A 25,798-nucleotide genomic window follows, 5' to 3' on the forward strand; every position below is an offset into this window, starting at 1 on the left:
CAAGTACTCCTTTAGGCTTTTCTTCCCAAGCAGCAGCTCAGAGAAGTTCAGCCTTGCAACACCATGAGAGTTCCCGACCGCCGCATCACACAGGTCGTCGCTACCTGAACCTGTTGCAAACGTTGCTGGCGTTTCTGGAGTTTCTTCCAATTTTCTGTCCCGATCGTGAACCTCTATCTCAAGAGGTGGACCAGAGAGGAACTCTCTGAGCTCCCCGGGTCTCATCAAGCCAGTCAGGATCACATTCACGTCTCTGAAGTAGATTTTGGTGCCATGCTTGTGGTAGTTTGTTCTGTGCATGTTCAAGTCATGGAACTTGTACTGGCAATATGCAGGCGAACATTTTTCCTGGGAAAATAAAAATGTAACTATGCCAATTAAATTTTGATTAAATAGTGAATGAAGAGGGACTGTGTTCCACACACATGTACAGTACAAGCCATGTATTAATTGTTACATTGTTCAACGTATCCTCATATTCCGTTCGTTTTCCTACTAAATACTACTTCCCGCTCCTTACATAGTCTTTTCAAAATAAACTTCCACCTTCATAGGAAACTACTTAGTTAGGTTTAGGAAAAGATAGTGGGTTGGGTTAAAATATGTACAGAAGTGCCGTTACTTAAATACAGAATTTATGTGACAAATAAATGAACATCAATTTTGACCTGGTGTGGGTCAACTTTCTGCTGTTTTTATACTTCGTGGTTCATGATTACGTGGATTTCATACGAATTGATTTTGTGGGATATCTACGAATTAAAGCACATTAATTTTCTTTAGTATAGCTACAACCACTGTATGGGAACAGGATGCATTGTTAATAAACAGTGAGATGTGAGTCACACCTGTAGGACGTGGAAAGGGACCGGCGATGAAGGCATTGAGGTGGCGGACATAATGGTGATGACCAGTGGATTGAGTTCAGCCTTCAGTTGGTCAGATATTAGCGGTCTGTTCAGAGAGATGTTGCACACGACCTCAAACACACCAGATGAACAGGCTGGGAAGCGTTGAGTCAATGAGGTCTCACCTGGCAGTCACAAAAATAACAGACTACAAAATGTTTCCTGTCATGGTTAACATAGTGTTTGAAAATGTAAATCTTATGGCGCACCACTTTGGTCCAGACTTAAATGTCTGCACCAATATTGGATAGATCTCAATGAGATTTGGCAGAGATATTTATAGTCACCAGAGGATGAATCCTAAAGACTTTGATCCCTTGACATATACTCTAGTGCCACCATGCAGCCTTGCGTCTGAAAACTTTTGTTCTTGGACAAAAAAAACTGCCTTGTCATTGGCATAAGGATGACGTCAGGCTGGTTGGTTGGGTCAATTTTTCCCCCTACTAAAGTAGTGGATCATTTTACCTCTTCAGGCCTCTCATAATAAAGACAAAAGTGACAATGTGGATGAACTGGTCACAACTAGGAGACAAATACAACTGATGATGAGTGGTTGCAGGTAGACATTGCTAATAGCTAAAACACTGTTTTTAAAACACTGTTTTAGCTATTAGACTACTCACCCGTCAACAAACGAATGGGACTGATTTCAGCTGAGGCGGTGCCATTCTGTTTGATATCCTCAAGGTTGAAAGCATCAATTGTGGGTTGTTGAAATTCTGTTTTGGCGAGAGGATTCAAGTCTATAAACACAGTTATGAAAAGTCATAGCTCTCACCAAAGTATGCTGTTATGACATCGAGCAGAGATAGACAATAAGACACCAATGTGCATACATAAACCGCAGCATCATTTGCCATTGATTATGATTCCATTATTAAGGCAAAAATTGTAGATTTACTTGTTTCTGAGCCCACCTCTGAATTGGAATTAAACAGAATATCACTTCTGTTCCACTTACTCTCACACGAGGATCTCAGTTTGTTTAACATGGTCTTGATATCACCTTGGAATAAAGTTTCATTATATAATTTCATATGAAACATGGTATACACAGTATATATGTAATGTTTGGGGCATTTTTAGGGCAAGTTGATGCTCACCACACGTGTCCATTGTGACCTCAGGCTGATGTTGTGTCACTCTGAAGGTTTTCAATCTTTCGTAGCAGGCCACGCGGGACAATTTGTCCTTACTGTTCCATATCTGGAGCGTGATCTTATGAGGAAGTAGACTGATCAGCAGCTCCCTGTTGACTCTGACCTTGAAATCCTGTCTCCAACCAACCCATGTCTGATCTCCTTCTTGCCACAGTCTCAGAATCTGTTACACACATTTTGTTGTTGCATTAGAGGCCCTTACTATTGAAAATGTTATCAACCAGCAGGGGGTTTTGGAAATGTTTGTTTGCAGAAATCATCAACCCTGTCATGGCAATAATAACCTCATGCACAGTGATGGATCATTTACTGTAACTCTAGTCAATCTAGCTGCTTTATTGTTGCTCTCTCATGATGATTATGAATTGTTCAGGAATAGGACACACAGACACATACAGATACAGGTCATGGTTACCTTGAACTCATTTTCTTTGTACACTTTTGCGACTGGCCCGAACACCACTAAGTCCACTTTGACTGTCTCCGTATCACCTGGCAACAACTTGTATTCAATATGATAGCAGCTCTGAGCTCTATAGACTTTCATTAAAACGGTAGACAAATCTTTATGTTTCATGGCCTTTCCACGATTTTCCGGGGCATCAACGTCTTCCTCTAAAAAGGGGACAAGTGTGTATGAATGAGATCAAGGATGAAATTAATGCATGATCTGTTTCTTACATTACAGTATTGATTTCAGCACATTGAGATTCCCACACTGAACTCATACTGACTTTCAGTTTGAGTACTTTTTCAATATCCCTGTGGAGCTTATGTCAATGGTTCATACATTTTGAACGACAAACTTACCTATTGGGAGAGCTAGGGCGATGTAAACCGCCCATGTGACGTAGTAGGCGCTGTCATCGGTGCGTGTCGTGATATCCTCAGTTGAACCGGACCTGTTTTCCAAACCATGCTCCATGGACAACAAATCAGTCTCAAGGACGGAGACATCTTGCTTTCCTTTATCAGTAACTTCTCCAACATCACGGTCTGACGGTGGATTACAAAGACCATGTGGTCCTATTTCACTGTAACATTTTCCATAGAAAAGGGTGAATTCAAACACACAGCCGAGGATTTTTGTGTTAACATTTCATATCTAGTAAGGTAAGACCGAATTGGCACGAAACAGTTGATCATTATTCTCACCTTCCAAACATTTTTTGTACTTCATGTGTCCCATAGCTACTATGAAATAATATCTTAAAATGCTCTAAATTAATCCTTAGTTTACCCCTGAAAGTTCCAGGAATTTTCAAAGCCATTAATTAACTATAGATTTTAATATACCCTTTTTTCCTATCCATTTACACATTCAATTCAATTTATTTTGTATAGCCCAAAATCACAAATCACAAATTTGCCTCAGAGGTCTTTACAATCTATACACATACGACATCCTCTGTCCCGGGACCCTCACATCGGAACAGGAAAAACTCCCCCCAAAAAGAGAGGGAGAGAAAAAACGGTATTTAACCAGGGGGGGAGGTAATGAGTTACACTTGCGTTACTGTAACAAATTCAGTTTGGGACTTTTTTGATTAGCCTATTTTTGATCAGTACTTAAGTAATCATCAGTTATTTAAGCACTAACGTTATTTATCACAAGTAGCTATAAGGGCATCAGTCATTGTTTGGAATTATTCAACCAACTAGCAACCAAATATCAAAGACTAAAGAAATTTCCTCTCACAAGTTTTTGATACATTTACTGTCGAATTTGGCGAAATATTTTAAGGAACAAGATTAAATTAACTTGTTTTCTCGTGATAACAAATCAATTATCTCTGTCATTTTGACGTTACATAAAATGTTTGAATCGTGTCTGTTTAGAGCTTCCGTAGTTAACACAACAGCTGCGAAGAAGCTGCAGGTGTGTCTGCGGCCGCAGGAGGGCAGAGCTTACTCTGGATATGGAGCAATAATACAAATGTTTGCCTTCATGGGTTCACGAATATGGGCTACGCCAAGAACAATCAAATTAAGGACCAGGTATTCGGTGTGGTTATAATTAGCAGTATTGAACCTCTGCATAGTTAAATGCAAGCATGCTAAGTGACACACCCACGATGTGCTTGACCTGTACAGCAGGGGCACACTGGATCTGGCTAAAATGCTAAATGCTAACACTCGCACTGAAGAAGCGTGTGGAGGGATAGCCTCATTCAGCTCAAATGATTTTGAATTTGAGCAGCGCTTTGTGAGCAGAGGGTGGACTGGTCACACTGGAACAGAGAGGTCAAGTGGACTGGTTTAATTGTGCTTTGAGAGTGAACCAGCAGATTGTGCAGGACTTTGCGGTGTTATGTGTAGGGTGGCCGTTCAGACAGGTGAGTACAACTACACACAGCGGAACTCTCGAAATGTCGCAAACCACTTCGTTGCCTGGCAACGTAGCTACCCGGTGAGATTAATGTATAGAAACAAAAAAGTAAACTCTGTGCAGTCTCTCCTTGTTGGTTGTTTGAGTTGTGTAGAAGTTGACATTAAACGTAATATATGTTGTAGCCTAAAGATGTTCATGCACCTAACAGCAGTAGGCCTCGTATCGTATACTACACATACACACACACACACATATTGTAACACAGTAACATTTACTCAGAGTAACTCTACTTTCTACGTTTACTGAAGTACATTTTTACACAAGACGTGTACTTTTACTTAAGTGAATTTCTTCAACACTCATTTTTAATAGTACTCTTTTAAACTCTGTATATAGCTAGTTAAAGTTATTTGTAAACTTTAGTTAGCTTAGCTATCTCTGACCGTTGATGATAAGGTCTCGTTAGCTAGCTCGTTCTGTAAACATGGGGCTGACAAAATAATAATAATAATAATGACAATAATAATTAGAGCAACTTCTCTGACAGCTGTGTTCCAACATTCATATTAATATTCACATGTCACAACATCACAATTTAAAGTTATTTCTCCTGTATGCTCACCTGAGCTGCCGTTGGTCCATGTGAGGTGTTGGTGGAGCAGATGTAATGTAAAGTATTCTTGAGGACGTTAATGTGAAACACGTGGGCCTTACACGTTCAGCATGTACGTCCTGTCACGTTAACTGGTCATCCTCTCCGTAGCTGCTAACTCGTTTAGTTTAATGAAATGAATGTTGTCATCCGTAGTAAAGTGCTGACTAACTTTATGATCGCTGAGTGCAACGCGTCGCCATGACAACCACTCTAGCTGCGTGGAGCTGCCCTCACGTGCTGTTTGGACTTTTGGAAATCCCATAGAGTATTCTTTCTTTATGGTTTAATTAAAAGAGATGTCTTTGCATTTAACGGCATAACAGGAATATTGTCAAAGCCCAAATGAGTGTGTTACAACTACGGACAGAAAAATCAAACCGTTAAATCAGACACATCTGGTTAACACAGGGAAATGGAATTTGAACCTTGGCAAGAAAGCTCAAACAATTTACATGTAAGGTACACTATAAAATAATATTGGGAGCTTTGTACTGCTATCTTTCTTCTAACACATCGTAAATGTCGGTTACACTCGTTGCAACACTACTTTTTACAGGTTCAATTTGGAATTGGAACTTACGAGGGGGCTTGAAGGCAGCATTGCGTTGCCTTAAATTCGGAGGTGAGTACATCACACTGTGGAGTATATGAGATATTTACACTTTTACACTCAAGTAGATATGGATTTATGAGGTTCTAACACTTTAAATGACCCCAAAACTCAAAGAAAATATAATCAACTAATATAATACAGGCTGCAGTTGTAAAGAAAAATCTAAACAGAATTCACATTAAAGCAGACTAGGATATAGATATACACATGGAGAGGAAGATTAATGGAGCGTGTCATTATTCCAGTGGTGGAATGTAACAAAGAACATTTACTCAAGTGGGTTATACTGTACTTAAATACTAGTTTGAGGTACTTCTGATTGATTGTTTGATTGATATGTTTATGTTCGTGTCACGGACATAACGTGCCCAACCCTCGTGGGTTTATGAGACACAAAAAATACAGCTGCAGTGGACAAACATTTATTCAATTTCATTCAATTACAAAATCACAGGTTACTTCACCGCTCGACCTTAAACAAAATATCCTGTCTCCTCTCCCAGGCCTGGCAAATAAAATCGGATAAAGCTGCAACATCAAAGTGATGAACACATGAATGCATAAATAGTTTTAATCCAGTAATATACTATATATTATTCTGAAATGGGCTGTTCTACATAATGATTACCTTACTTTTGTGAATTGTGTATATTTTGATGCTTTTACTTTTGCAAGTACGATTTTGAATGTAGGACTTACTTGTTAGGCTCTTTCTACACTATTAGTACTTTTACTAAGACCACTGGTGTGGCTGCAGATTGAGTGCAGAAGCTGTAGTTAAAAAACTGCACAGCAAACAAGCTCATGCATATTAGTGCATAAGGGATACAGCAAGGTGCACATTGGGCAAAGAGAAGAAGGAACAAAAAAGCCCTGTGTGAGTTTTTACTCCTGAGTAAAAGACCTCGCAGTTAAAACTCCTGAGCTGAGAAGAAGACCGAGTAGCTGTGCTCCACCGCGCAGTAGTCTCCCGGGCATCTTACATCTGAACAAGGTCTGACCCAAAGAATGACAAAAGTTTACACACCTGGTGGCAATTACACTCGTGGCGAACGGCAGTACGAGACCGTTACAGTGGGGCTGTGTGTGTGTGTGTTACTGACTCCTGGTTGGTACCCCTTATGGGTTTTGTTTTTTTAGATGGGGGGATTTTTTGGGGGAGGGCAGTCCTAAATTCAAACGTGCTCCGCTTTTTGTTCTTCTTTTAACGCACGCCTCGTTTCAGCTGCGCCACTCCGCTATCGAGCCTCTGCCCGAGAGGATGAGCACTCGCACACACTCACACATACACACCCACACACTCATACACACACACACACGGGGCGACGCTAGAAGAAAGAAAGTAACTGCGTTGAGTTTGAGGAAATATGGTGTTTCTCGGTGGGAATGATGGACGCAGTAGACTCCATTGATCCGTACAGCCGACCGGCGCGCAGGACACAATGGGTGGTCAGCACTCTGGCTTACCATTACGGACTGGACCGGGGAGTGGAGAACGAGATCATAGTTCTGGCTACCGGCTTGGACCAGTACCTACAGGAGATCTTCCATCATATGGACTATCAAGGCGGGGGAAAGATCCCCGTCGAGGACTTCAACATCTTGTGTGACGTCCTGGGACTGAACAAAGACTCGGAGGACACCGAATGCACCGGCGTTCTGGACAACTTGCCCGGCGAGCTCACCTTCAGACACTTCCACGCCAAGCTGTGCGGCTACTTCAGCACCAAGGCGGGGCGCCAGTACGAGAACGGCCGGTTGCTGGTCGGGAAGGACAGCGAGCATATAGAGACTCAGATCCGCCTGCGGAGCCCCTTAAGGCGGCGGGAGAGGCTGCCGTCCGTGGGCGCGAGCGGCGAACCCTGCCCCGCCGCCGCTGCCGCGGGGGGGCGGCACGCCTCCGGCTGCAGGCTCGGGTCCTGCACCAAGGAGTGCTACGAGGAGATAGTGGCGCTGGAGGAGGCCGAGGATCGGGTCGCGAAGCTGGAGGACGAGAACGCGAGTTTGCGCGAGCTCATCGAGGACATGCGCGCCGCACTTCAGAGCAGCGACGCCCGCTGTTTGGCTCTGCAGGTGAGAGCTCGAGAGTTTAAGTTTCTGCTGAGTAGAAGAGGGCTGAATTCACTAAACTCTGCTTCGGTTTTCAATATGAGGCCGCCTGTATTCTAACAATGTAATATCATTATAGCCATATGTGACAAAAGGGCTTTTAGGGCTCCCACTTCTCAACAACCCCGTCTGGATTCTTGCATAACCAAGACCAGACGCCCACTGCCACCAAGATCCAAGAGTTATTTAACTTCCAGCTTATAACTGATCTATAAAGCAGTAGTTATTGATTTATAACCCTTATTACAGCCATTATTTCCAAGGTACTGTTTAAGCCCTTTTTGCTAATTGCAAGTGGTAGGCTACCCAGGTTTCCAAGCCAACCGCAAAAGGTATAGTGCTCTGTGATAATGAATGTCCACAAGTCTTTAATATTATGATAATCCATCAGGTCTGCTGTTGTAAATGTCAATAAGTTGTTCATCAGTGGATTGTGGTTCAGGTAGGTAAGTGGTCAGAGTGTTGAACTAAAGGAGATAAAGCCACTGTCATCCTAGAGCAGGGGTCGGCAACCTTTACTCTCCAAAGAGCCATTTTGCCCTATTTTCCACCAAATAAAATTCATCTGGGGCCGCAAAAGCTATTTGATATCACAGCTTATAAAGTTTTATATATAGTTATTGTATACAAAAACTATAGTTTGTTGTATTTATGAAAATATAAAACAAGAATAAAGACAATTCTTGACGTCATATTGCAATTTTACCCGTTATAATAATATCAAACTCTTATGAAGAGGAGAAAGAAACCTGCTCAGTTTGCTGCAGCAGTTAAGAAATCGCTCTTTATCGCTCATCTCCAGCTTGATACTTTTCAGCAAATGCTGTGTGCTTGTTCTGGAAGTGACATTCAACATTACATTTGTTGCACATATCAAGCATACAGGTAAGTCAGCATCTTTGGCAGTGAAAGCAAATGAATACGTCCACGCAGAATTAAACTATCTATTTTCCTCCATGACTATTCTTTTTTGGGGATTTATCCATTGATAGTTTACTGAGGGCGGGCGGGGGTCTGAGAATCATGATTAGCCACCTGCAGGGAAGGCGCTTGACAGGCGTAATAGGATGTGACGCACATTTTAGTTGACAAAATATTAAACCATTTTTATTTAAGGTCAGGTACTGACCTTGTTGTCTTTACTAGCAGCTGTTGTCCAGTTAAAGTCTGCATTTCTGCGGAGGAACCAGCTGTTATTGGAGCGAGCAGCGTGTCGAGCGGTGTTATCAGACCTAGGGAGTCCGTCTGAAGTCATGTTAGCGGCTTTGAGCAACTAATCTACTTCCTGTTTACACCGGCACCCACCCGCATGCCCAGTGTACGTGAATAGTCACGTGATATTCGATTTCAGGCGTTTATGTCTGAACGGAGATCATTTAGAAAATGATGCTGAAATGACGGAAATCGTTTAAAACGAAAACGTATTCGTGTGGATGTAGACTCAGGGAGCCGCAACAGAGGGGCTGAAGAGCCGCAGGTTGCCGACCCCTGTCCTAGAGGAAGGTGTTTAACACAACCTGGCAACCCGTGGCTTCTAACTTATTATTTAGTAAATAAATCACATATTAATAAACCCTTATAAGTATAACAGACATTTTAATGAATTCTTATATTGCTTGTTTGTTTATCATGTTCTATTGTATATTTTCCCATTTTGTCATTTTAATGTCTTTATGTCATTGTTCTGGGTTTATTGTTATGCTCCAATCGCCAAGTCAGATTCCTTGTAAAACGTACTTGGCCATGAACTGTTTCTGATTCTGATTCTGATTGACTCTCTTTATAACATTTATTACGGCAGACTCGATGGCTTATTATTCATTATTTATTAATAAAGTGGGCTTTATTAAAAAGCATTACCAAAACATATGACCTTTAATTCATTATTTATTAACATATATCTGCAGAATTAATTGTCTGTTAGAAAGTGAGAAACCCAACTAACCCAGCTAACTTGATCGCTTATTATAAAAGTTTATTATTGACTTGACTAGTAAAGACATACCAGCAACAACATATATGTTTTTCACAAACTGGTAACCGAAATGTTGTTCTTAACAATGCCTTCTAAGTGATCTAGATAAAGCCATTAGTGACAACATTTACAGGCACGTGACTAAGCAGGTGCAATATAGTTTTAGGAAATGTCTTGATCTGGTCCCCTATTGTCACCTGTTGCACTACTTTTTTCAGGTAGGACTATGGAAAAGCCACTCCAAGCATAAACCAGAGGAGGGCTGCCTCGCCGCCCACCAGAAACAATCGGCCCAGAAGAGTTTGAGCAACCTGAAGAGCCTGCAGAGCATCATCCACGAGATAGAGCTGCTGCGAAGCTCCAGAGACCTACAGGTAGAGGAGGCCATGCTGTGTAACGAGAGACTGGAGCAGGAGCTGTGGACCTCTAAAGAGACCGTGGTCACCCTGGAGGACTGCAACCGAGCCCTGAAGAGGGAGCAGGTGGGCATGAGGAGGAAGGTGGAGGAGGCCCGGCAGGCGCTGCTCAGCGGCCTGGGTAAAGTGAAGGAACTGGAGGCCAAGGCCAGCCATGTGCCGATGCTGCAGAGGCACGTCCTCCAGCTGGAATCAGAGCTCATCTACTACAGGTGAGAACCCTGTAGCACATATGGCATTTCCTTTCGTTTTTCACTACTTCCATCCCTTTTAGTGTGTACATGATCATCACCATGAATTTCTATGAGGAGAGACTGCCCAAAAGTCTTCTCTGCTATTTCCATTTGTGCGATTATTTATGTCGAGACCAGGTGGCAAGCTCCGGTTCTGCTGAGTGAAGCCAATGCGGAAGTGCCTTTAAAACCTGCATTCTCTTTACTGTCCATCAGGGGCAACTCCTCCAGTTGCAGAAGGAAGTCAGATTGTATAGAAGTCTATGAGAAAATGACTCTACTTCTCTCTTGATTTATCACCTCAGTAAACATTGTAAACATGAGTTTATGGTCTCAATCTCTAGTTTCAAGTCTTCTTCAATACAGCATGATGTTCATTTGGTAAATTATAAGCCATTTAGAGTCAAATGAACCATTAAGTGGAGTATGCTTTAGGGCGGGTTTACTGTGATTGGCAGGTTGCTGCCGCTACCAGAGAAGTATACGTCAATCAAGGAGGTGGTTTTACAGCAGGTTCTGAGTATCTCCATTTGAAACAGGTATAAATACTTTTGCCTTTATATATGGTGGAGGACGATGCCACCCCAAAATGTTCAATATTATTACAAAGAATAATTGCAAAATAATGATATAAATACAATTTTTAAATAAATGTTAAGGTTTGTGACACTATTGATGAAATTATTAAAACTCAAATCATTATTATGAACTGTTATTTTATCATTAATTTGAATAATAACTGTTAGTTTATTGTAATTATTTAGATTTTATTATGGTATTTTCCCTAATAACACAGTTAGCTAGTTGATTCAGAATCACTTTAACATTGGTGCTGCTCTAGCTAACAGGAGCTAACTGGCTAATTGGTGTAGCAGTTGTGCTTGCTAGCTCAGGAAGCAGAGGACATGTTTTACAAAATGAACATTGTTCAACTTATATATTTTAGATTTTTTTTGAATTTATTTATGTGGTTGCTTATGGTATGTCCTGGTTATTTGTTTTGGGAACTATGCAAAATACAATTTATAGATTTACTCGCAGTTAACAGTGAACAGGAAACTGCAGGAAACTGCACCTCAGAATTCTCAGAATTCCTAAAAGCCTGGCTGATTTTTGTAGTTGCAATACACCGTTAGAAACTGACATTTTGATATTGATTCTCTTTAGACGTATTCAAAGAGGGATCTTCAAATATTCTTGTGATTTTTAGATTGGCGATGGGTAAATGCATCAAAAGAAATGCTGCCCCAAGGTCACAGACAGAGGGTATAGACTAGACAAGGCCCTTTTTGTTACCTCTTCATTAGGTCCAATCAGCTGTCAAAACCCTGAGCAAAACAAGTGTCTGGCTGTTCATCATGTCATGAGAAAGAAGAGCTTGTTTTGGCCACTGGGGCCAGAATGAGCCATAATGAATTATAATCCCTCCTAGAGTAAAATGACTCTTGTTTACTTCTGGCCTGACGCCTGCAAAGCTCCGCCATGCTACTTATGAAGGCTTGATGTGGTTTACTTTCCCAATTTTCAGACTTGTTGCGTTTTTAGTCTATTTAACAGGCGTCTTGTGTGGCGGGCAGGTCCCGCCTGAGCTCCGCTACTGTTGGGAACTATTCATTTTGGTGGAAGTAAGGGTGTAATTGGACTTTTTAAAGTACAAAGCCAGTGGGTTTAATGTTTATCTCTGCGTCTGTTGTCCCTGCTCGAACCGTATAATCAGTGTCTGCAGGTCTGGCTGCAGGTAGCAGATGTCTCTAAATAGTTGTGACATCTACTGTTATTATAGACTCTTTAGACACAGTCACATACAACCAGACCCATATAAGTCCTCTCTACTACCTGCCTTTAGGTGATTTTAAATAACACATTTCTCAACTACAATATCGTTCTTATTTCCCTAAACTCCACTAATCTATGCAGACTACGTTCCAAAGTCTTTTCACTGCCCTTCCATTGATACCCTAATGGCAAATAATTCAGCGCCACAAAGGCCCTGACTTGTCAAGAGAAAGCTCCATTGAGTGAGAACCTCGACGGACTGACCGTTCTCATCAATCTCTCCGCTCACTTCTTTCACTCCGCTCCCGAAGGAACAATACCACACAGGCACCCCCTTCCTATATGGATCTTAGCAACCAAGCTCCATGAATATTCCCCCCCGAAAGGCCCAATGCTTGCTCAGTTACGTCTCATCCACGGCCGGGGCTAGAGAGGAAGGTGCCAGTTTCACTCCTTCACATATTGCTGAAAACTTTTGTGACTCTTTTTGTGCCTTTCACATCAGGGGATGTGGGCTATTGACCCAAAAGTCCAGGTCGTTTGATTAGTATAACAATCGGTGTATCGTACGGGGCACTGTTGGTTGATCCGTGCCTGGGTTCCACTTGAAAAAGTCGATCTCAAGAACGGTTCATGTGTACTCTGGTATGGTTGGGAAAACCAACTGTCGCAAAACACCGGAGTGGACCTGCAAAGGCATTTCTCAACGCTGAAGGTCTCCGAAATCTACACATGCCGATCTCATTCTCTGAACTGCACGACCACGGGGGATGAAGTAAGAAGGCGAGAGAGCTGTTCTTGACATTTTCTCCAAAATATAAACAATAGTAGACATGTATAGGCTCGGGATCTTGCTATTGGCACGCTTTACACTGTAGCGACAACATAAAAAAATGTAGTGAAGATGATTTCGCAAGTGTACTTGGTTCTGGAAAAACATTGCTGATGTGAAAGCTGAGTGGTGGGGCAATCGTTCTCTGGCATGGAAGAAAATCAATCGTACCTAATGTGAAAATGCTCCGAGTTACCTTATAATTGAATCGTCTCAGTGTCAGATGTCTCAGCTTATATGTGGTGGATTTAGACAGGCTATTTGCAGCTCCTTAAAAAGTCTTAGTCTAATATTAAGGAAATTAAAGTCATCAATTGTCTTTAATTTACTGTAAATTTGCTGTAGGTATTACATTTACAGATGGTGCGTTTAAGGCTGATGGGAAAATTGTCAGGCTAGGTGGCCTACAGTAACACATCAAATAGTGTGCATTTGTTTGATTCACTTAGTATGAGACAACGACAGACTCCGGCATTAATAGAAGTTTTACATTACGTTAACGTTATCTAGCTACAGATGTCTGGCTGTGTGTCATCTTTTCCTTATCATCAGTCATCGTTACTGCCGAGATGGGGAGATGCGAGTGCAATGACGACTGGTTTCGGAGGTGGTTGGCACTGGCCAAACTGAGCAAGGTGTCATTTTTTCCCCAAAATACTTAAATGTTAGGGAGCATAGCGATGAATTCCACATGCAATCTGAAAAGCACGAGGGGTGAAACATATTTAAAACCTGTTATTTAATATATAATTTATTACCTCACGCTGTATAGTTTGAGAGCCCAAATGTTATTCTGAAAGCCGTAGCAGCCGGAAAACTAATGTCCGCGTCGTTTGCATGAAGCATGCCCGAAACTTCGTCTGACTTCCTCGCAACATCTCAACAGCTTCTTTGCGACTCGTAGTATCCACTCATGACATTTGTGTAGTTTTTAGTCATGTATTTTTCCTTTTTCAACTTTTTGGCTTGGGACAGGATGTTTTGAGGACTCTCATTATAATGCTTATTAGTATGCCTTCAACCGTTCTCTAAATGGTTAATACGTTTGAATGGAAAAGTCTGAATTAACGGTGATCTCAGCACTGGACAAAAGAAAGGAAAAGTTTTGTTCCAAAGTAGGACTCAAAAATGTATTTTCTATCAAAGAAATAGTTTCCACCATATTTCAGGTCTTAAATTATATTTGTCAAGGTCTTAAAAAGCATAGAATTTGACTTTATAAAGGGTACAAGAACCCCTGTTGGAGATGCGTGTCAAGGGGTCTGTTGAAATGATGACCATAACTTTATCCCTGTGGCTTATTTCTAAACTGCTGACAATTAATGGGATTAACTAGGATGATGGTGGATCTCAGAGATGCAGTGTTACAGGGCTGGGGGTCGTTAAGAGCTGAGAGTGTATGCCTCCTTATGATATTAGAGCACCTAGTATGAGCAATAACCCACTAGGATAGCCACCCATTTTTACTTTGCATCAGTGCACCACTGAGAATATTTTTCTGATGGAACGTTTAAAGCAACCTTTCTCATTGGCGTTCTTCGTCAGTTTGGTAAAAAAAAATAGAGAAGCTGACTTAAAAGTATTGTTTTCAGCTCCTTAACCTTCTCTGCTTGTAGACCAGCAGCTGGAAAGTCCCATGAAACCTTTCTGTGGACTTTGGTGAATTGGTGCTTGACAATACATCTTTTACCAACTGATAATGCTTGCATCGCAAATGAGACACACACATTTATCTGTATGGTAAAAGCTACAGCCAGCAGGCTGCTTAGCTTCTAGCTTAGCTTAGACAACTGGAATGGAGAAGAAGCTAGCCAGGCTCTGTCCAAAAGTAACAAAAGCTGTTTACCAGCACCTCTAAAGCTGCTAGTTAACACTTTATATATTGGTTGTTCAATCAGGACAAGATAATTAAGTGTAAAGTTGTCAGGTAGTGGTTATACATGTTAATTTAAAGTTCGGGAAGTTAGATTTTGTTGCTTTTGCACAGAGCTAGTACAGTTCCCCCCAGTTTCCAGTCTTTGTGCTATGTTAAGCTACGTTAGCTAACCAGCTGCTGGCTTTAGCTTTGTATTCATTGTAAGAGTGTTCCTGTAAAATGTGATTTGATTTCCTTTTTAGTGTCTATTATAATTTGGTGGTACAATTTTCTCACCTAGAAAAACCCCCTTTTCAACTTTCAAATGTGGTCATCGGTATGAAACTTAAGATATGTCGGTGTTGTTGCATAACACGTCTGTGATTTCTTTGGATTGTACGCCAGAACGGAGCAAAGGCTGGGACTCTGACAGGAGTAGATCAGCACATTAAAGTCTTTGCATAGTGGGATTAATGTAAAAGTGTCACTTTTACTTCTGTATTTTACTCCAGAAGGCAAATGGAGTCTAAATCACCGTCACTGTAGCCTGTAGAGCTCTGTGGGCCAGAGAGATGAGACAATGGGGAGCACAGCGGTTAGGAACAAAAAGAGACGAGGGGGAGGAAAGCCTACCATCTGGAGGAAGGAGCAAACACTCAACTGTTTGTTCATGAAATGACGGACGTGTTTTTGCGAGGCCCGCATGAGAGGAATGGCTTCATTCAGCTTTCCATCTTCTTCTTTTTTTTTTGGTGCTCCAAACAGTTTATAGTGGAGACGCAAACTCATTAAAATGAACTTTGGTGTTCCAGAGCGTCTTCAGTTTTATTATCGTCTCCATTCCAGGTGTCTCTATTTATAGTCCAGGGATTTCTAGAGAGCTAAGCACATGTCCCAAGTGTGCAAGCTTAAAACTCTTTTTCTTCTTTTATCGGCACGCCCGCAGACTTCTTCCCTGAATGCCTGTAACCCCTGGCCCTCTGAAGGCAGGCACCCCGGGGGGGGCATAATCTCCCGGCCTTTTCATGCTCCCTGCGTGGCGTCCGAGAGCGGAGGGGTAGAGGGAGGGTCTTGCAGGCCGTTTATCTGCCTCCGCACAAGAGCCCGTGGCATTGTGTGGAGGCAGGTGCCGCCACAGCATTCCTACCCTTTTTTAAAAAATAATGTGGAGAAGGTCACACTCGAGGGATGTCTGGGACCCGGGGTATTCCGCTGCCTCTCTGTTCTTCTTGAACGGCGTTCAAAAACCCCACGCTGCCAAGAAGTGGGCTTATTTTCATATTTGAGCCACTGCCTCGCTCGCCCTCCCTCTGGTTTGGAGGTAGGCTGACATCAGCAGAAATACATCACACACAAAATATCCTATGAAACTCATGCCACCCACGCTCGTTGGACTTTGCTCCCTCTACTTTAAAAACTCTTGTTTCTTTGACTTTGGGGGGGGGGGGGGGGATTCTTTGCACTTTGGTGTCAGAGGAAAGCTCAACCACCCTCTGTAAAAGTCCTCAGCTAGTGCTAAATAATCACCACATCCCTGAAGCCGCCTCATTTGTATCCCGGAAACCGCCATCATTGTATGTGCGTGACTCAAGGGGACTTGATTAATATCCGTCAGCTCGGGCAAACCCGACCCCAGGGCACCCAACGAGCACCGAACTCCAAGTTCAAGCTCAGGTACAGCGTGAACCTCGTTTGTAACCTCTGCGGGGGGAGAGAAGACTGGCATTGACTGATGACACCTGAATGAGGAAACTGCTCGTTGGCGGGGCTGGGGTGTTGATGGAAAGTTCACTTCAGCAGCGCACTGTGATAAACACAGAGAGGACTCTGGGTGTCCCGGCTGTAACAACAAACAGCTGGACTACCCCCCCACAGGCCAGAAGAACAGTTCTAGACTTCTGAATACAGGCAGAATACAGGATCCTATTAATTAGAAATGCCCTGACATAGCACAATAGAATTTTACTCCTGTGTGTGTGTGTGTGTGTGTGGTGTGTGTGTGTGTGTGTGTGTGTGTGTGTGTGTGTGTGTGTGTGTGTGTGTGTGTGTGCGTGCGTGCGTGCGTGCTTCTTGTGGGATATAGTAAAGATTAGGCTGCGCTTCAATCACTATTATACTATTCTAAGAATGATACCATGTCTTTTTCCTTCGCTGTGAAGGATAATGTATCATATAGTCACATGCATTACAGATAAAGTATTCCATTCAGAATCTGTCATTTCGAAAGTCTAAGATTATTCCTAGTCTCATATTAATGGCTACAGATAAACCAAGAGACGCTTTTGATACAGGACTCTGATCAAAGAGAGGGGAAGGCCATACAGACCGTTCAGGAAGTGTTAAATTGATTTATCCGTCTGCTCCACTACTTCCTCGAAAACGATGAAGTATGAATACCGCTAAATTCTCCATCAATTGTCCGCCTGATTTATGACCTCAGAAAATGTTTTATTTCTGTCATTTCTATTCTAAATGAGACAAAAGAGAAGTAGGACAAAATGCAGAATGTTCTTAAAGTAATAATGCTTAGAGCAGAATGGAAGAACTGCAAAATGAACTGACAGAGACTGACAGGCCTCAGATGTCCACCTTATTAAGGTGTTGTGACTTGTGTCAGCAAACAATAGATTATTTACTATTTCAGCAGACATGGTTCAACTTTAGCATTAATATGAAGATGTGTATCCTTCTGTCTCCTGCACACGTAAGTGCAGCAGCCCATAGAGTGTTGCAGGGATATGTTTGTAGGCCAACCTGGAAGTTAGCATCGCATTGGCTCCCTCGACAAAAAGCCAATGGGATTTTTCCATTGGTCTTTGAACACTACTTTTAAGCCAGAAGTAAAAAGCTAACGTTAGGCCATGAACAAACTACACCAGTCACATGACTACGCCACCACCACTAAGCTAAAGTCTTTGGCATGATGACGTTTAGTAGTCTCATTTAGCTTTTTTATGTTTCTGTCCACCTTGTATGTGCAATGTTCACCCTCCTTCTGCCTTTGTTTTGGTATTTGCCAACCCATGGATGTATACAGACAAGTGGATCCAGCGTTGGAGGCAGGGCCCTGTTTATTCCCACCTAAATTGCTCAGTGGCACGTGAATCAAAAAAAGTTTGACTATAATGTTACCTGCATCCTCCGGCGATCTTCTGCATCCATGGGCCCATAAAGTAAGCGCACTAACGTTTCCTTTAACTCCGCCTCCAAGCCCTCCGCCTCCAAGCCCTCGGTCTCCGGCTCATTCACATGAATGGAAGGACTTTGATTCACCTCCCAAAAGAATTTGCTGATTTACAGACGTCTCTTTCCCAATATAAGTCTATGGGAAAAAGTGTTAGTGGGCCCAATGGCATCACGTGAGGGACCCCAACGTTGTCAAATTTCCTTCAAAGCCTTTCACTCTTCTTGCGGTTTTGGAAATATCCTGCACCAAAATGCTCCACTAGCTAGTGGCTCACTTTGTCCGTCTGCTGTTTGGCGCTGGGTAGGTAGTGTACAGTCAAAGCTTTTTCTCTGCAAAAAGCTGCCCGCTGCTACTAGAATCACGGTTAACGAGAACAGTGGGACTGAACCAAACAATAATGTAGGATGCCAAAAACAATTAGCAGAAAGAAGCTAAAAGGGGGGAACTGCAAATCAGGCCATAATTCTGGGGGGTGGGTTCGTCACAATGAGTGACTCCTTTCCCATTATATTGTTAACCTGTGGATTAGTGCAGCTAATGGCTAAATTGTAATGTGACCACCAGTGAAAAAGTAGCATAGATAAGTCATAACGTTGGCTAGATAAGTCCCAACAGGTCAACTCTATGTCAGCTTGCAGGGTTCAGGGCTGTAGATATGTGTTGACCCATTTTCTACCTAATAAATGCAGATTTCTATGCATTTTGTAAAGAAAAGCAAACCCGCCCTTGCTGCTATATTGGCGAGATCTGCGTCGCCCGTCTGACGAAATACATATTCTGTCTTCGTCTGCTGCGTCCCGCAGTCCGACCCCTATCCAGGACGTCTGCCTGGACTACTTTCAGGTGTCTGCGTTCATCCAGTTGGAATTCCCGTGCTCAGCACGATCACCAAGTACCCCGTCATCACTGTCAGATGGTCTAAATCTCGGGCTCAGTCCAAAACAAATCAGAGCTAGTGTTCATGTGACAGTTTGGAGCTCATTCATTTGTGCTAGCTTTAAAGTAAAACATTTTTTTGAGTCTTTCAAAGTGTTTTTGTTTTGTTTTTAGTTTTTTTACCACTATGCATGTCGAAGGCCTTGCTACAGTATTCACAGGACACCGGCTGCAGTCTCCCACCAACCGCCGTCAATTAAAGTGCAATTAGTCACACCAAAGCCCTCGTTTGAAAGAGGCCCTCCACCACTTCATTCCAGAGTCCGAGCGTCTCCGCAGCAACCAGCAAAGCTTTGTGCACGCGTTCTCGTCCGTGCACCAGCTCAATGTCGGTCCGGCTGCAGCTGCCGGCCCTCGTGAACTGCCCCCCCCCCCCCCTTTTTTCTTCCACCGTGGCCCCCTCTAACTTAAACATGACTCTTCTGATTGATTGCCTGAAATCATGCCGCGATTATTGACCTTCAGTGAAGTCAGTCGTTTTCACCCCACTTTTGCACGAAGGAACCCAAAAGTAGTACACAGAGGCAGAGTGTAATGTTGTCTTAGGGCTTATAGTCTGCCTCCTGCCAACAGGATATAAGCATGAGTGCTCTGTGACTTTTTTCTTTTTTTTCCTCAGAGTCAGACTGTTGAAAACCTTTTTTGAGATTTTCCTCTTTTTTTTTCTTCTTTCTTTTCGGCAAGACATCATCATCTGGAAACACTTATTCTGTGATTTACGAAGGCCCCCTATCGGATTTCCCCCCCAACACAAGAGCAGACGGCAGGCGAAACCTAGAAAACTCGAACCATCACAGAAAGATTGATCCGCGCAAACTGAAGTCTCCCTCTTTCTTTCTTTTTTCTAAGTGACAAATGTTTGAACGTGCCTTTTGAAATGAGGGAAAACATGACATACAGAACAAAAGTCTATTCATCTGCAGATTAAAAGACTGCTCATGTGCTCGAAAATGCCTTGTTCCATCCAGTGTCGTCTCGTGTGCGTTTACTTTACATCTTGCAAGCGAACTCCTGCACAGCAACAGCGCCGTTCTACCGCTGACCCACTTTTACTGTAAAAATGCCTTAAAGATGCGATGTCTGGCTTCAATTACCCCACCCAGATCTGGCGTACAACATCACAGGCCTCTATAAAATTATCATGGAGGTTGTAGATGTGGCTTAATACACGCCGCCCTGTGTTACTTGATATGTTCTCTTTGATGCCGGCAAATGGTTTGGACCGAACTTTTCTCGTCTGTGCAAATTTGAGGAGTAGTTTGAGCCTCTCGGTGCCGGTTTATATGCAGAAGCCACGCCAGTCAGACCGCTGAATTAAGCTCACAGTGCTTTCCTTTCAGGTCGGAGGTGTCCAAACTACAACTCCCAAGCAGCACCGGGGCGGAGCAGCCGCCTGGCGTTGGCAGCAGGCCGGGCCAGAGATGTTGCTCGGACTCCCAACACGACCGATGTTCTCCGACGGGGCGTGCCGTGACGACGCCGGATAAAAGTAAGACCCGTTACTCATGAAAGCACAGAGTGCAGTGCCAACGTCTCTCAGTCTCTAACTTCCCTAATAGTGGTAATAGTAAGACTTTCCTAAATAGTAAGAAAGAGTCTTACTATTCAAAGTGCTTTGATATGCCTATACATAGTCTCTAGTAGGCTTCAGCTATTAATCGATTAGGCAGTCGACTCATTTTGCGTATTATTTGTTCTATAAAATGTCAGAAAATAGTGAAAATGTAAAAAGTAACACTTTCCCACAGCCCAATGTGACATCTTATTGCTTGTTTTTGTCGAAGCAACAGTCCAAAACCCCATAGATGTTCAGTTTTCCATGATATGAAACACAGAAAAGCAGAACATCCTCACAATGGAGAAGCTGGAGTCATTGAACAGATGCTGTTTTTGCCTGAAAACGACTAATTGTTTCAGCTCTAGTGTCGAGCCTTTTTTCCCCGCCAACGCCTCTGGCTACGGCCCTCCATGATAATGGCAATAAAGATTACATTAACTACGATGGTGTGTTGTGCCGTCTAGTGGAGGAGCAGCTGTTTCGTTCGGTGGAGGGCCAGGCGGCGTCTGACGAGGAAGACGATAAGTGGACTGAAGATCAGCAGCGGCAGGTGGACGAGGTGAAGAGGATCTTGACGAGGCTGTCCTGCTGCGGGGAAAGGTAGCGCTGCTTGATATCATCACTGCATCTTAAAGTAGGGCAGCAGCTAGCTCGTGGCATACCATTTCTCACAGTGAGTCTATGAGATGATAGCTCACACAGCAAAATGTCAAGGGAACATTACATTTTCTACGTATGTTATCGAGCATTCGTTTGAGCAAAATTAAGAATTAAAGAAATATCTATAACGATAAATATATAACAAATAATGTTTAAATCTGCATTAGTCTTTTTTGCCTCTTGGGGCGCAGCAACAAACGACAACAAACTGACAAACAGGCACAAAGTCCAGTCCTGATAGATTTGTTTTTCAAAGTTACGGCTAATGGCTAGCATGTTAGCAAACAATTGCCTATACATGCCAAGGTATAGAGCAACAAAAATGCAATTCCACAAAAGCGTTATAATCTCCCTCATATGTACTTGTTATTTGAGTAAAAAAAAATGCAAAAATCAAATTTTCATGTTTACATAATAACAATAATAAACTTGTAAGCACATTTCATAGAAAACGCAGCACAAAGTGGTCGTTCCATGACCATATTAATAATGAAATGGGAAAACTGTTTGACCTTTAATTTTCAAAGTCGTACTGTCCGGTGGACAATATTCAAACGTTTTATAATTAAATTATAATGCAACATACTGTAAACGACGCAACCTGATTTGCGTCTAATAGAAAATGCAATTTCAAAGACTTAACCTGCTGTACAGTGAACAATAATCAAATGCAATAAGGAAAAACAGCACTCCCCGTCTATTGCATTTACATTTACATGTCGCCATGCTCTTTAGGTGTCAAAATGAAAATGCAGTCGGTCCATCCTCTCATCAAGGCGGGTCGTCAGTTAACTTGAGTAACTCAAATACCACATGCATATGTGGAAAATTCCATTTTCATTTTCATGTTTACAATCTAATTTTGATAAAGTCCCCTTTGGGCTTCTATACAGGAATTATATTTGATGCGTGATTATTTTAGAACAAAGCAGCAGACCAGCAGCCATGCTAGCTTTAGTGCGCTAAAAATGTTGCTCTGTGTTGTTGATCAGGTGCGACGACAAGGCGTTCAAGAAGCTGATGTCCAATTATGGGAGCTCGAGGAGCGAGGAGAGCTGCAGCGCTGTGTTGGAGCTCCTGGAGAGGGTGACCAGGTTGCATAAGCAGCTGGAGCTGAAGGAGAGCCATGCGGAGATGGACATGGACCAGGTACAAACCCGCTGTGGGCTGCTCACAGCGTCCTCTGCCCCGGGTCCGCTTGATCCGTTCATGTGAAAGCGTTCTCTCTGCGTCCTGCGTCATTCTGTGGTGTGGTGTGGTGTTGAACTGGATTAGAGAGGACTGGTGAAGGTTGTTATGAAAGTAGAGGGCTTCAAAGGCCAAACCACAGCCAGTGGCATGATCCTGCAGCTTCCACCTAACCAAACCTCCGGCACCAGAGCCTCCAGCGTCTGTGTGCGTGGGTGTGTGTGTGTTTTCAGCTGTTTCACGCTGGAGTCGACCGCAGAAAACACTCCCCCCTTGTCCCGCATGACACTTCAGAGTATCATAAATTAAAGCTGTCCCGTTACAGTCGAGTAGTATTTTCACAACACAGGAAGACGGGCAGAAGGGGAGCTGTGACGTAATGTGTTCCCAGAACGTCTCAGCACTCCGAGAGGAAAAGTTAAAGCTAAACAAAGTCCCGACTGTGAGGCTTTGTTTATGCGCAGGATGTGCGGGGTGAGACCTTTGTCCTTCAATACGCCATGACGTAAAGGTGCACCGCAGGGATTTCCAGACTTTTTGGCAGACAAACCTATAGTACAATGTGGGCTAAAAGACTCACTCCAACCCTCACGATTTGACAGACATTTACGTTGGGTATATTTATATTGTGTTAAGGTGTTAAGCGGGCCCACAGGGCAATAACGTAACATTTACTAGGTTGACACATCCAGCTGCTCTTGTAAGATTGTCAAATGATGGACATCCTGAGAATACAGCTTGTGTTTCTTCTTCACGGGAAAAGACTCAGACAGTGTTGGTTTTTGGTGACAATAAGAAAAATAATGAATAACATCAGTCCATCAATTCTTTCAAAATGTGTTTTTCGGTCTAGTATTGTATTTCAAATATTTTCATATGAATCATTGTGGATGAAGGATAAACCGCAGCAGGGATTCAACGATGTGTGTGTGTGTGTGTGTGTGTGTCTCGTGTCTTCCAGATGAAGGACTCTCTGGTGCAGGAGCTGCATCAGAAGGCTGAGGAGACCGAGCTGCTTCAGATGGAGCTGCAGATGCTGGAGACGGAGCGGGTTCGTCTGTCGCTGGTGGAGGAGAAACTCGCCGACATCCTGCAGCTCCTCCAGCAGCTCAGAGACCTGGTCAGTCGCACTTCAACTGCCCTGTTGAGTCTGAAGAGGTCAATTCTGACCCCAGTGGGTTTTTGGGTCAAGCTACTAACCAAGGCTAACCAAGGCTCTGTGTTAACGTGTTGATTTTTTTTACCTTTTTATGGACCTAACAGATTTTTTGGAGCACAGTGAAACATCCTGTGAACGACAGTTAGACCATCATGGGAGGTAAAACTGAAACTCAAAGTAATGAAAATCATTTAGTTGGGTTGGCAGTTGAGAGAAGGCCCACCCACTCTGCACCGGAATGATTTTTCTGGTCAGACATCAGAAAGAACAGCAAATTGAAAGTATTCACCAGCATCGTTGAAGTACAAACCTCCATATGGACATCTACTTACTGATCATTTGAATTAGAAGTCCACTTTGCCAACAGATGTCTTAGTCATATGAATAGCATGGATGGATTTTTGTCTACTGTTTTGCGTCCTAACCCGACTGGGATTGATTACAGATCTGAGAGCAAATTCATTTTCAGTTGCTGAACATGTGTGTGAGAAGCCTCTGCGGATCGCAGGACGCAGATTGCCCGTTAAAGTGCCCCGTTAATCGCCTGGTCTGAGAACAGCTCTCTCTCTCTCTCGTTTCAGAACGTCTCGCGGCGGTCCCTCGGGAAAATCTTGCTCAGCACTTTGGGGTCCTGCAGCGACCCGCAACACGGTGAGTAGAGCGCGCACGCCCCATAAAAACCCATACTGTGTCCTGTGAAATACGATAGTGAAAGTTTACAGTCACTCGGGGGCATCGAACTGAATTACATTTCTCGCCGGGGCCGTCCGTAACACGATTCCTTCAGTGGTCACATCTGTTCTGTTTTTTTCGTGCACAGGGAAAGCCCACATTCTGGAGGTGCTCAACGCTCTCTATCATGAATTGGCCGCCTGCGAGATCCTGTCCACTGGTGGACCTTTGGAGCGAACACAGAGTCAGCGGTCTGTGAACGCCCTCTTCATCTCCTGCTAATCAAGACCGCCTCCTGCTGGGCCAGCGACGCTCCAACAGCCTCTCCAGAGAACTCTGACAGCAGAACAGAGGTCAACAAACAGGCTGGTTAATGTGTATAGTGTATTATATTGTAGCGTATGTACTCCTCAGACCCTACTATCTATAAAGGGATATTAGTCTAGAATTTGTATAGCAAAGGGCTTTATTACATATTAACGTAATTCCTGCATATACTTCAAGACCTTTTCATTGCACATAAGTCTTTTTATACAGAAGCCCTGAGAGGAGTGAGAGAATACAAACGTAGGTGATCCATTTCTTAAATCTGATCTAAATTGTATTCTCTCTTGTGTTCGTGACTTATATATAGGTGAAAATAAAGTTTTGCCAGGATAATAAGTCCCTTAATTTTTTTCAACAATGAAAATATTGTACATAACTTGCTAACACACAATATATGTACCTTGAGTTTGAGTGCATGGAAGAAAACATGAATGTTTTTTTGTCCTGTTTAGAACATGAGGGTGTTGGTGCACTGCATCCTCTTGTGGCCGAAAATGAGTATTACAACAACAAACACTAATACAAGAACATTTATTTTCACCTGCCAAAACTTTTTTCGACCCTTTTCACAGGTAAAAAGTAATGTAACTTAAAAAAATATATAAAATCCTGGCAAAACCTTTATTTTCAGCTGTTCTTAGGTCATAAACACAGGAGAGAAGACAATTTAGATCAGACTGAGAAAATGGAATCACCAGAATTATTTTTTTATACTTGCTTCAAAGGGCTTCTTTACTTTCATGATCCTATATGGATTTGTTTTCCCCACAACAGAGTTCTGAATGTAAAAATGTTGAAATAAGCTAAACCATAAAGGGGCATAAAGCAGTCTGTGAAATGTGTCGACCTCCTCTGGTCAACAGGTCAACAACATCCCCGATGGACTTTAAAAGGAAACTGCGTCTCATTGCATGCGCTTCATTCATATCAAGATCAAATGTATCAGGACATGGGGAGAAGGCCTCTGCATCGTTCAGAGAGGGGCTGCCTACATTTGACCCAATATGGAGGACTCTATTGGTGCGTACATAGTGATGTGTGACGGTTCATTCATTGCATCAGCAATGTTGGGAAACAGTAGCCATTTTGTATCTACCAGGTATTTTCATTCAGGTACTCATCTGTCAGAGCTATAACAGGAACTGGACCAATGAAAGAGCCCTACAAAATGTAAATACTGGCTTTTTGTTTGTTTGACAAAACACTTAAAAGGTCCACGTACTCCTTCTTCCAAAGCGTTCGAC

The 25,798-nt window shown here is 42.8% G+C and overlaps 1 protein-coding gene across 1 annotated transcript; it reads left to right on the plus strand.

The window, feature by feature from the left end:
- Positions 1-7,057: 7,057 nt before the first annotated feature.
- efcc1 (EF-hand and coiled-coil domain containing 1) lies at positions 7,058-24,556 on the plus strand (the record flags this gene model as incomplete). The annotated part of the gene is made up of 8 exons (XM_079156851.1): positions 7,058-7,744; positions 9,974-10,383; positions 20,331-20,479; positions 21,013-21,148; positions 22,201-22,357; positions 23,358-23,516; positions 24,137-24,206; positions 24,376-24,556. 8 exons carry the CDS (start codon positions 7,058-7,060, stop codon positions 24,507-24,509), a joined length of 1,902 nt encoding a protein of 633 aa, XP_079012977.1. The 3' UTR covers positions 24,510-24,556.
- Positions 24,557-25,798: the final 1,242 nt, after the last annotated feature.

Source organism: Pholis gunnellus, assembly GCF_910591455.1.
Source record: "Pholis gunnellus genome assembly, chromosome: 3".
NCBI classification, from domain to species: domain Eukaryota; kingdom Metazoa; phylum Chordata; class Actinopteri; order Perciformes; family Pholidae; genus Pholis; species Pholis gunnellus.